At 50.1% G+C, this 12,895-nt stretch overlaps 1 protein-coding gene across 2 annotated transcripts in view; it reads right to left on the bottom strand.

Annotated features, from left to right (window-relative positions):
- The window catches only part of Ank1 (ankyrin 1), a 115,434-nt gene extending 103,191 nt beyond the window's left edge, over positions 1 to 12,243 (bottom strand). For both annotated transcript variants that reach the window (XM_028768181.1, XM_028768183.1), the window contains exon 1: positions 12,114 to 12,243. In XM_028768181.1, coding sequence (XP_028624014.1) covers positions 12,114 to 12,128 — 15 coding nt within the window. In that variant the 5' untranslated portion in view covers positions 12,129 to 12,243. The remainder of the gene's footprint in view (positions 1 to 12,113) is intronic.
- Between the last annotated feature and the right edge of the window lie 652 nt (positions 12,244 to 12,895).

Raw genomic sequence — 12,895 nt, 5'->3', positions numbered from 1 at the left:
CGTTAGTCAGGCCATCTTGCCAGAGCTCCAGAGTTGTCTAGCTGGTAATGAACAGAATGGGGAGGTGATATGGAAGTCACTGGGAACCCACCCTCTCTCCTGTGTATTGACAGTCTTGGAGCAGATACCTTCCCGGGAATAATCTCATCATTGGAAAGTGCTTTCTCTCTCCCAGAGTTGGAATTTATTCTGGTCATACACTGGGCACACCACAGCTGTGTCTGTTCCTATGGAGGCAGCCTAGGGACAACGGATTTCAGCTGTGTGAATCTTTTCTTCTCTCCGTGACCTTTCACAACCTTTCCCTGCAGGGTTCCAGGCTCTTCCCTTGCCGACTACCTGCTTGCATTCCTGCCTCAGAGATTTTAGCCTTCTGTGATGGAGCCTGAATACCATAACATTCTGAGGCTGTGCTTCCCAAAACTGTGCTCCCAGAAACACCAGCATCGACACCCACTCTGATCCAGGAGGCATGCTGGAAGAGTAGACGTAGAAACCCATGAGTCACTGAGCATTCTAATCCTCAACTGGAATCTTAAAAACCATCACACCAATGCTTCCTGACAGTGGACTCCTGCAGGCTACTGCTGCCTCCTTGTTCACCCCAATTCCACTCACACACCCAGACTACCTGGCCCCAAAGAGACAATAGCATATAAAAAATTTCCACAGTCACTACTTCGTTAGAATGTCCTGGTTAAAAGCAAAGCATCCTTTAGGAGTCTAATTGGTTAACCTTATAATAAATCCCATAAGGCATTGTACATATGATCTTCATCTCTTTATTCTGTGAGGTCCATGGCACAATTCCATACTACCACCACCACCAAAGCACTTCTATATGATGGACATCGGTCAGTGAGCTCCCTGGCAAGGAGGAAAGGCAGGATAAAATGATAAATCATTTCTAGGTACTTTTAGCAAGTGGATGATCAGAATCTCTATACAGGAGAAGCATCCTCTGTGTCTCCCTCAATGCTTTGTGTATAACATATGCATTTGGGAACTAACCACTTACAGGGGCCCCATGGTGACTCTTCTGCAGACTGAGTGAGCACATTGTAATACAGCTGCTTTGTACGTCTATATGCTTGTGGAGGGGTTTGGGGTTTGATTTTTGGAAGTAGAGATAACTTCTCTATTCAGTGGCCCCAATAAAGATTTTTGGAAGGAATGGAAAAGGAGTTGATGTGAAGGTCCCAAAGGTGTCCTATGTAGGGTCACAGCTCCCACCCTTGGAGACAGCACCTAGTGTCCCAACTCCTTGGAGTCCCAGTGGGAAGCCACCACATGGAGGACTGCCCTTGGCCAGCCCTGATTGTCCTCCAGGGTCCCTGCTTTCCTGGCAGGATGCCAATGAAAACCGAGTGGGATACTGGGGAAGAATTCAAGCCTGGGGACTCCGTTACAAGAGCCATTCAGCCCTGAGTAAATGAGTCGATAGCTCTGTGCCTGCGAGTTCCTATCTGTCAACTGCCATGATCTGCAGGGTCACACCTGTGTGGGTACAGACCACAGGCTGCCCAAGGACCTGGGGGAGCAGTTTCCATTCTTACTTTGCCTACACAAACTCAGTGTCCCTTCTGGCTGGTGCTTCCTAACCTCTGTCCTTCATCCTCCGCTGAACTCCTCATGTCCCAATTCACCTCCCCATCCCCGACCTGCTGCCCTCCACACAGGTAGGTCTAGGCCATTACTTGCCCACAGCCAGGATCCTGTTCTAAGTTTTTCTCTCATTTGAAAAAAAATATTAACTTTGTTTGTTTGTTGTATGGTTATGTGAGGGTGGCGGATATGTGTGCCACAGTACACATGTGGAGGTCAGAGAACAGCTTGTGTGAGTCAACACTCTCCTTCTACCATGTAGGTTCTGGGGACCAAACTCACATCATCAGGCTGGGTGGAAACCACCTTTTTAGCTGGTCATCCCCCTTTCCTCCCAGTTTTTGACACAAAGCAATTACGAATCATGGACTGGCCTTAGACTTTTGGCAATCCTCCTGCATCAACCTCCAGAGTGTTGGAGTGACAGCATGACTATAATAAGATCTGGCTTTCTGTTTGCTGGGGACCCTGTATTGCTCACTGTTGCTGTGACACCATTCAAACGATCTGAAGAGCCGAGTTAGGCCCCATGTGGATCCCATGTTTACCTTGAATGTACGGCTCTTCTTTCTGGGCTTTGAGCTACTCTGATGCCCTATGGTTCAGAGCATTTCCTCCTGTAGTACCCCTTCATTCTCCAATGCCAACCCCAAATCTGTCCTTACAGCCAACTCAAGGCAACTCTCTTCTCAGATTTCTCACAGGCCTCCCTCTTGCAAAGCTGTCCCCTCTTCTGAAACTCCCAAGATGACCCCATCTGAATTCTGGACCTCTGCATTTGGGCGACTGTCTTAGCTCTACTGGAAACTCTCAATGGTTTGGGAGCCTCCACTGCAGGCCTCTCCTCTCCATTGGCCTTCTCTCTCCCAGAATGCTCAGCAACTGCTGATGAGTCAGAAAAGGCAAGCTATTCAGGACAGCGAGTGAGGACCCGAGCCAAGGACTCAGGGCTGTTATGGAAGTCTGAGTGAGTGGCAGGAAGGGAAATCCCGGGAAATCCCTGCGTGTTGCCCCAGAGCCCTGAAGGGACTGCATAGAGACGAAGCTTAAAATGGGATATTCTGAAGGCAGACTCCCCCACCCCCACCTAGATCAGTTGTCGGTAATGGCTGTAAGCTCGATGGTGTTAAACAAACAAACAAACAAACAAACAAACACAATTAGCTCCAATAAGCAAAGCCAAGACATGAGCCATAACTTAAGGCTGGCCCGGGCATTGCTTGCTGTACAAACACCCTGTATATTAAAATGCTGGTGACCAAGTTCCTAGCGCCCAAAACCTCAAATGAGTGAAGTACAGAGCAGGACTCAGCTGTATTGGCTTAAATCCTCAAGTCCCCGCTAAATGTCACTCTGTGCCTGACACACCCAGTACAATCTGCTAGCACAGCTCAGTGCCTAACACCGGGTACTGCCGTGGGAGTCAGTGGCTGGTGCCCAGGTCTATCCTTCATATGGAGAAAACCTGAACGTCGAGAGGGAAGTGAGTGCTCAAACCTGAAATAAACAATCCCAGGGGACAGTGGAAATCCAGCATCTCCCCTTCACTCATCATTGCCACCAGGAGCCGCTGACACACAGCCGAACAAAGACTGGAGCTCTGGCAGAAGGCTCCCTTTATGGGAGAGTCCACTCAGAGAATTAGGGTGGCATGGACCAAGCCTTCCTCAGTGAACTGACGCATTTTCAAATTCTCCCTGCACATGCCTATAGAGCAGTCTTTCAGTTGTAGAAATTACAAATATTGATTTAGTACAAGAGGTCCCAACCAGCTGCTGGGCAGAGCCAGAAGGGACCAGAGGCAGGGAAGCATTATACCAGGAAAAGAAGCAATTTGTAGACAGTAAGTGCCATGCTGAGGGAATGTGGATTGTCTAAGAGCACAGCCATGTCACAGACCAACACCTCGACACTATGGGAGTGACGAAGTCTTCTCTGGGTGTGGCTCAGAGGGATGGGAAAGCCGTCCTTGGGTCCTAGTGTAAATGCTGATAGTCTCTGTAGAAAAGACCACCAAAGCTCGACCCGCCACGTTCATAGTCTGAAGAATATGTCCTATAGGGGTAGCTCCAACTGAGATCAGCTAAACTAGCCTCCTGGTTCATCTGTATATAACAACCCAGCTCCTGGTTCATCTGTATATTACAACCCTGCCTCCTGGTTCAGCTGTATATTACAACCCAGCTCCTGGTTCATCTGTATATAACAACCCTGCCTCCTGGTTCAGCTGTATATTACAACCCAGCTCCTGGTTCATCTGTATATAACAACCCTGCCTCCTGGTTTAGCTGTATATTACAACCCAGCCTCCTGGTTCAGCTGTGTATAACAACCCAGTCTCCTTGTTCAGCTGTATATTACAACCCTGCCTCCTGGTTCAGCTGTATATTACAACCCAGCCTCCTGATTCAGCTGTGTATAACAACCCAGCCTCCTGGTTCAGCTGTATATTACAACCCTGTCTCCTTGTTCAGCTGTATGTTACAACCCAGCCTCCTGATTCAGCTGTGTATAACAACCCTGCCTCCTTGTTCAGCTGTGTATAACAACCCTGTCTCCTTGTTCAGCTGTATATTACAACCCAGCCTCCTGTTTCAGCTGAATATAACAACCAAGCCTCCTGATTCAGCTGTATGCAATAGCCTGTCTTCGTGTTCAATTGTATATAATAGATGCACTGTCCTTCGGAGAGCCACAGCTCCTCCATCTGAGAGCCCAGATCACGTGACTGGAGCTTAGCTGTGTGTTCACTTATGTCTCTTCTTCATTCTTGCTTCATCCCTGGTCGGGGATCTAGGACACAAGCCATGCAAAGGCACAACACAGGTTGAGGGGGCAGCTGGCCTAGAGGCTGGCAGTCAAGTCTAGTTTGTTGGTGATTCTGTTGAAAGCTTAAGGGAAATGGATTGACAACTCCGTGCTAACTGATAACCCTGCATGGCAATTGGCTCACATTTGACCACACTAAGCCCAGCGGCCATTGTTTCTTCTACTCTGTGCCTCTTCAGGCCCAGCTCAGAAGGAAGACTGGCACACAGTGACTCTGATGTGTTGAACCCCAGCCCCAAATCTGACTATATAATAAGGAAGGAGAAGGAATCAGGAATATGTGATTCCACACTGCTCTCTGGGAAGAGAACTTACACTAGTGCATAGAATTCAACAGAACCTAGCATCAGACGCCCATGACAGACAGGCATCTCACAAGCGTCAGCCGCAGCACGGCTTATCTAGTTAAGGCTGAGCTGAAGGAAGCAGAAAGATAAAGGGTAACCCAGAACAGGTTACACAACACACCCACCAAGATGTCCTCTGTTGCTCATCTGCCCAGCAGAGGGGACTTTTCTACAGTGTGCTTGCCCATGAGTGGGACCATAACCTCAGACTCTTTGTCAGCGTAGCACCCCAGGTAGCCTCCGTGCAACGGGCCAGCATGGCCAGCACCGACCCCAGGCAGCAAGATTCATTTACTATCCCTGTTTTGAGTCAGCGATCCATACCAAACCCAGTGCTCTTGGCTACAGGCGTGACTGACTGGTCTGCTTTACCAGTCTTGACGACAGATTCAAGGTCGTTTCCCCTCCTGTTTCTCTGATTGCCATTCACTAGGAGATGTTGGTAATGGGATAGAAGTCATTGATCAGAGACTTCAGATGAGCAAGAATACAAAAGAACCACAAGGCTTGGGCTTCCTATTCCTCACTGCTGACACAGTGACGTGAACACAGACACAAGTGAGTTCCACTATCATTAAGTCATTCCCAGACCTAAACCCTCTCTCCTACTGTGCCTCAAACATCAAGCTGTGGGACTGTCCCAGACCTAAGGCCCTGTGCGAGCAGCCAGCCAACATTCACCTTATCTCCTCACTCTCCCCGTCTGCAGTAACTGTGTTGCTCTTTGTCTCCCGTATGTGTGGCCATCACTAATGTTAAATGAGGTAGGCATTTTTTTAATCATTCTGCATTGGTCCTCCTCAGTATGATCACCCTTCAGGACTTCAGCCACTATTGTCCTCTCTGGTGTTTACTCTCACGGGCCTTTCATCCCTTGACAAACTGAGCTTCCTGAAGCACAAAACAGATCCCGACACTGTCCCACCCCAAATCCTTGGTGGCTTGTTGAATACCAACAGAGAATTTCAGGGATATGTAGTGTGGCCTCTGATTATCTCTTCACCCTCCTCTCTACTTTCTACCCCCTACCTGTCCCTCAGCGCCTCACAGCCAGCTCCATGAGGTGCCTCCACAAACCCCACAAGTCCATGCCTCCTGCATTCTATGGAACCCCACTGTCTCTCCGAGACTATGCTGTCTTCTCCCCTTCCTGGCTTTGCTGGTGACCTCCTTTTCCCCACAGTATCAACCCCTCTACACCAGTGCTGGTCTCCTAATGCAAGCTTACCACTTGTTGGGGACCAGGGACTATCTAACTGTCGCTTCTAACTCGATACAATTCTATTAGCTTCCATTAAAGGCATGGCAAAAGTAGGAAGAACTTTTCAATTTTTCTAAAGTTCTTAAAATAATGCAAGCTATTGATGCAAAGGACTTTTGAGCCCAAATATAAAACACTATACCCAACATTTCCTTAAATATATGACTCTGTTCCCATACAGGCATCCTGCCTAACTATCCTAGGGCAATCAATGTAGCCTGCAGTTAACAGGTGAGGACCAAAGAGTGGAAGAGTGGCTATTTCTAGTCTAAGAGTAATAGTTACAAAGTAGCAGATCAAGGAGTTCTGGCTGCAGAGCCCATGAGTGGAACCATCTGTTGACTAGGGGGCCTGTACCTTCATAGCCAGGGTTTTGAGACTGCCAAGAGATACATGTATAAAAGAACAGCTTTTAGCATGCCCAGGGTGTAAGTGAAGAAGAAGCACCCCCTGGACCCTGGTCTGGAAACTGAAAAGACAGGCTTAGTTGTACATGGGGCAAGGCCAGTGGTTAGCTGCTTAGCCCCAGTTCTTCCAGCGGAAAGTGAGAGAGTAACAATACCATCTAACAGGGCAGCCTCCATGTCCCATTAAATGCAGGGATAGACAGGTACATGCCTATGATTCAAGATCTTCAGAGACTGAGACAGGAGGATTGCCATGAATTTGAGGCTAACCTAAACTACATAGAGAGATCTTGTCCAAGAAAAAAATATGCAAGATTAAAGAAGGCACAGTGCTTGCTATTAGTAAAATGACAGTCAAGCGTGGGAGTGCATCTCTGAGATATCTGTACCTGGGAAGCTAGGGCGGTAAGATGGTTGCAAGCCCAAGGCCAGCCTGGGTACTATAGTGAGTTCCAGGTCAAATCTGCCAGGATGTATGTGGCTGGGAGGGAGGCACAACAAGAAAACAAAGTTTAAGCCCTCAAATCATCCAACCAAGCAAAAACTAAAATAGAAGAAGAGGAAGAGAAAGAAGAAGAGGAAGAAGAAGAGGAGGAGGAAGGAGGGGAGGAAGGAGAAGAAGAAGAAGAAGAGGAAGAGGAGGAGGAGGAGGAGGAAGAGGAGGAGGAAGAGGAGGAAGAGGAGGAAGAAGAGGAGGAGGAAGAAGAGGAAGAGGAAGAGGAAGAAGAGGAGGAGGAAGAGGAAGAGGAAGGAGAAGGAGAAGGAGAAGAAGGAAGAAGAAGAAAGGCTGGTCAGAGTTTGGGCAGTAAAGCCAGTGCGTTCCTGGGCTGACCCATTGCTACCAAGACACCTGCATGAGAAGACATTCACAAGTCATGCAAGATCTCACTGACCCCAGCTTCCGCTTCAACATCCCCCATCAACTCATTCTGCAGCGTGACAGACCCGAATGCTGGGATTGAGATGCAAGAATTCCCAGAAGAGACTCTAATGCCCAGGGCCACTGTCCCTCTTTGCTCCCCATCCACGTCTGCTCTGAATGCTTCCACTCTGTGTTTACCTTACCTCCTAAAACTTCCACCCAGAACTAGTTCCTTATATTCTATCAGACAAGCTGGCGTGTATGTAATTAATAGAGGAGACTTTCAGAGACAGCTTAGGGAAAAGCCTCCCCTGGCTGGTCCCTTGGATTCCATGGCAGACATGGCAAAAGTGTCCCAGGACTCTGGATTCTTCTGGCACCTTCAAATCACACCGTGGAGATCAATGCTGGATGCTACACAGACATCCCATGAAGAGTTCCTGGCACTTTGAAGGAAAAAAAAGAGTGCCAGTTCCCACTCAAAACAGCACAGAGCAGCAGGCAGAGCTACGACCCAGCCTTTGGAGTAGCTGGAAACTGCTCATTGTAAATCATCAGTTGCTGGGCCTCCACAGAACACAGGAGCTGGGCTTTTAGAGAGACTAGCTCCTGAAGGGTATAGAAGATAAATGCTCCCTCATCTGAAATACTGCTTTGCGTTCTACTTTGGGAGAAGACAAGACAGTTTTCTGGCCAATGTCATCCCAGGGAAGGGCTTGAGATGTTTATTTCCCTTGGCCTTCTACAGCCACTAGAAACCAGGCACCTTCTCCAGAAAGAGAGTGAGCCCTAGGGGGAGGAGAATGGGGGCGGAGCCACTTGTTTGTTCAACTCTTAGATCATCTCTACGTGAACAAATTTGTCTGCAGGTACCACACTGCCTGCGTTCCTGGATTCCCCCCACACCCCCCACTGCACACTAAGGTATTTAGTAGATTCGTTAGGCCCATTAACACCCGAATGGTTTCCTTCCTGTGTGGAAACAGGAAATTCAGCACCCACAGCAAGCTAGGAGGGATGGTGGTGACCAGGGGAACACAGGCATCAGGAATCAAAGCAATTCTTCCTCTAATAAGATCCTCAACCATTGCCACTGCCTGTCCAAGAATGACACCCGGAACTCGCCCAAAGCAGGACTGTAGGCTACAGTCCAGGCCAGGGGCGCCTGGACTCCAAGGCACAGGCACTGGGTCATTGGCTGTGACCACCTACTTCCGCCTGGAGTTTCATTTTCCGAATTAACAGCCAGATGGATCCTGACAGTCAGTGCTCACAACTCGAGTTAGTAAAGGAGAAATGAGAGGCTCACGCTCATTCACTGCTTTTAAATTAACTCACTTGAAAAATATTTTCTCAGTCCCGTGTTGAGGAGCTCCTTGGATGCTGGGGAAAGTGAGAGGAAGTGAGTCAGGGATGAGTCAGCCTAGAGCGCCGCCCTCCCCCGGCTCAGCTAGAGGGAGCAATGACACAGAAGTAAATAGGCCTGAAAGTGTGGGAAAGAGAAGGGCTCTCCGGGGGAGTTCCTGGGAGGTGAAACTTAAAACTCCCGAATGCAGAGCGCCTCCGGAGGGGATCCACGGACAGGGGGCGGGGGTGGGGGCGGGGGCGGGGTTAGCTGCAGCTGCAGACTCACCCACTAAGTTGGTAAGCGATCGTCAGTCTTTAGATGCTCTGCAAATGGCTGTTAGTTCACTTATTAGTGTCTCCGAGGTTTATGAATGCCTACTGTGTGCCTGCCAGGTACTCAGGGCCACAGATACAACAGGGACAACACCTCCACAGATCCCGCCACACGGAGTGTGTGAGCCCCTTGTAAAGATGACCGGAGCCAGATCGCTGTGAAACCGCCGGGAGGTGGGGGGGGTGCTGAGGGAGGGGGCTAGCTGGCAGGACCAGGTGGCCGGTTGGAGAGAAGCCAGACTCACCCCCTGGGAAGGTGAAGCTACTGAGGACAAACGCCAGGTTGAGGTCTACCTCTCTCAGCGCCACTGTGGCTGTTTGTAAAGAGTGGGGAAGGAGGAAGGACAGGGGTGAAGCTCAAGAATCACAGTCCTGGGCCTGAGTCCCAGCAGAGAAGGAAGGCCAGAGAAAGAAGCAAATAAAGGTGGGTGGGAAGGTAGCACTGAAAGGGGCGGGGCCGTTTGGAGGAATAACCACTCCCACTTTTAAAAAAACAAAGCAAGACTGCCATCATCAGAGAGACATCCTCCTGTAGCAGATGGGAACGGAGACCCACAGCCAGATACTGTGCAGAGAGTGAGAGACCTTGGAACACTCAGTCCTAAATGGGATGTCTCCATCAAATTCCTCCCCTCAGGGCTCGGGAAACCCCATAAAAGAGGAAGCAGAAAGAGTGTAAGAGCCAGAGGGAAGGAGAATCCCAAGAAATGGTCCTCTATATCAACATTAGCAAAGCTCATGTGAACTCACAGAGACCGAGGGGGCATGCGCAGGGGTTGCACAGGCCTGCCCGGGTCCTCTGCGTGTATAGTATAGCTTCCAGTTTAGTGTTATCGTGGGATAACTTAATGTACAGGAAGTGAGTCTCTGGTTCTTATTCCCTTTCTTAGGCTCTTTGCGTTTGTTTTGTCTGATTCCAATTTGTTATTTTTTATATCATTCCTAGAACTCCCTTTGTTTTCTAAGGAGAGACAGAACGGGAGTGGAGCCAGGTGGGAGAGGAACTGGGAGGAGTAGAGAGAGGAAAACCATGATCAGGCTCTCTTATGTGAGACAAAAATCGACTTTCAAAAGAATGTACAGGAAAACAAAAAGTAAAATTCAAACAAGAGCAAGACTTGGGCCCCCTCAGAGCAGCCTGGCTTTCCAGCACCAGCATCGTGAGCGGTCTGCACGGCTGGCACGCCAGAACCCCGGTCTACTCTCCCTCTTAGCAGCTGGGATTCCAAATGACCATACTGAAAACACACTGTGTTTCCATAGTAGCTTCTGCCTCCTTTCCCATTGTGCCAACAGTAATGTTTTGCATAGAGAGAAACCACAGCCTTCCTTGTTTTCTCTGTTCATGAGGGAGACGGAAACGCCACACATCATTCTGTCGATAACTGGCCCTGCATAGTCCAGAGGGAAAGCCTGAGGATTGAGGTAGAAATGGGGGACAGGGAAGATGTGACTCCTGGAGTTTGGTTTCAGGGGTGCCAGGAGATGGCTGGCATAGGTAGAGGTAAACACTATTAATTTCAGATCCAAACTGTTGAAAGCCTCTTGTCTTCCAGAGCCTCATAATGATATGCAAAAAGACCTATGTCTTCTGCACCTGTGCCCCAGTCTCTCCTTCCTGACCTCTGACCTCTGATCTCTGACCTCATCCCCCTCCAGTTCTTTCTCCTGTTGCTCCTGGCCTCCTGGTTATTTCTTTAGCTGTGTCTACCTTAGGACCTTCGCAGGTGCTGTCTCCTCCATCTCTCCCTCCTGAAGTAAAGCATGGCTCTCTCCCTGGGTCAGCTTTGGCTCGGTAGAACTTCGCTGACCTGCAGAACTCCCCTCGTCTGCCCCTCCCTCCCCACTCTCACCCTTTCTTTCTCTCTTGGTGGCACTGTGGATGGGTTCTGGTCTCTTCCACGCTAGGCTAGCACAACGCTCCCTAGTCATGTCCCCACCCCCGGGGCTTTTAATAGGTGTGAAATTTTCTCATTCGTACAACATTGAGCCTCCACCCCTCAGCTAGGGCATAAACTCTTCCAGGGTGGGATTTCTCTCTGCTGTCTGGTTTGTTCTTACTACACAGGACCTCACCTGTCGTCACTTCATAAGCGTGGTTGATAGCTGTTGAACAGCCCTTGAAGACAAAGGCTTTTTGTGTCTTTTAGAGAATACTCTGCTATGGATCTCTTTTCTGTGCTAGCGACAAAAATCCTGACTTTCTACCTATGTTTCACTTTGGTTAATGGGAAGAAGAAGGGGAAGGCAAAGAGGAAGGGGAAGGGGAAGGGGAAGGGGAAGAGGCCAGCTAGTTTTGTAGAAAGGGCAACAGGTCATTTTTGGAGTGATAGAAAGTCAACTTGTATTACCTATCTCCCAGAGCCATGCTGGTCTCTTCTCCCTCCCCCTCTCCCCTCCCCTCTCCCCCTCCCCCTCCCTCTCCCCCTCCCCCTCCCCCCCTCCCCCTCTCCCTCTCCTCCTCTTTCCTTCCCTCTCCCTCTCCCTCTCCATCTTCTCCATCTTCTTCATCTCCTTCTCCCTCTTTCCCTCTCTTTTTCACTTTCTCCCTTTCCCTCCTCCTCCCATCCCCCTCTCCCCTCTTCCTGTCTCTCTCTCCTAATAGACTTCTTTCCCTCAGGTGAGCAGCAGAAAGTCAAAATCTACCACTTTAAGAACCCAGAAGGTGTGTCCATGAGGTAACCGGCTTTTGAGAAAACAAGCAAACTCCTTTTCAAAAGAGGGTGGCAGCCCTCAGACAGAGAGACCACTCTCCCGTGCCTTTATTCTTTACTCCCTGTCACTGGCTCAAGGGTCAGGAAGGTCAGAAGGATCTCAGCGGGTTTGCTCTGTGATGCATCGCAAACCACGATGCCTGACCCCCTGAGCAGAACATCGATCAGCGATTCCAGAAGCAACTCAGTTCCATAGCAAGTCTGAGGCTGTGGAAAATGAGAACTGAAACAACTGAGTCCGGACAGAGGCCACCTGCCCTAAGTCCCGCCACCTTCAGCGGCAAGTCCTTTGGGGAGTGCGAGGTTTCCTCTGCACCCCAGGGATGCCTGGTGGGGACAGCCTTGAGGCGCAGCTGCTCCCACCTCTGCCCCACATCGCCCCCAACGACTCGGCTCCCAAGTACTTACTTTACAGAAGCCCATCTTGTTGCTCGGGACCAGGACCCCGCCGGGTAGGCAGGAGGGCGGGAGGGCTGTCAGAGCAGCGGGAGCAGTCTCGCCCCGGGGAACTAGCCACCTCTGCCCTGCAACCAGAAAAGGCCTTATCGGGGGACCAGGGTGCAGGGCGGCGCCTGCGTGTGTCCCTCAGATTGGCTTTGGCGCGGAACCTGTGCCTGGCCTGTATGCCTCCTAAGGGGTTGGGAAGCGGGTCTACACAGACACCAGGACTATTGCTTTTTCCGTGCCTTCATTGAGGCCTTTATGTTGGGCTCAGTCTTAATAAGCAGGGCTCCAAGTCACCCTACTCCTGGGAATTGGGGGTGAATCTCTAGAAGAAAACTACTAAGAAGAAAAAGAGTTGGGCCGGGGGCTAGGGTGGGGGAGGGGGAGGGAACCAGATCCAACCGGCTGGGTCATTCTTATGTAGTTCTGGCAGCAGAAGGATCCTCTCCCCACCCCCATACGTGTTCAATCCAACAACGGGGTGAAGTGGCACCAGCCCCAGTGTCTGACCAGTGAGAACACTGCACCCCCAGCACTTGACAGCTGGTAGAGGGGGTGGCTGACCTGGAGGGAACCGAGCAGTGAGGCGTCATGGGAAGCAGGATAAGTTGGAACCAGGGTGTGGGCTCATGGACAGGGTTGCCATTTGTGATGCCAAGGGGCTCCTGGGGTCCATTCCTAGGGGCTGTGTTGCTTGTCTCTCCCTGAAAAGGGTCTCTCCAGTCTTTCTCACGACTTGACGGAAG

This window comes from Grammomys surdaster, unplaced genomic scaffold (genome assembly GCF_004785775.1).
Source record: "Grammomys surdaster isolate TR1022 unplaced genomic scaffold, NIH_TR_1.0 185, whole genome shotgun sequence".
NCBI lineage: Eukaryota > Metazoa > Chordata > Mammalia > Rodentia > Muridae > Grammomys > Grammomys surdaster.
Note: the sequence above shows the minus strand (reverse complement) of the source record. Positions and strands in the feature narration are given on the sequence as shown.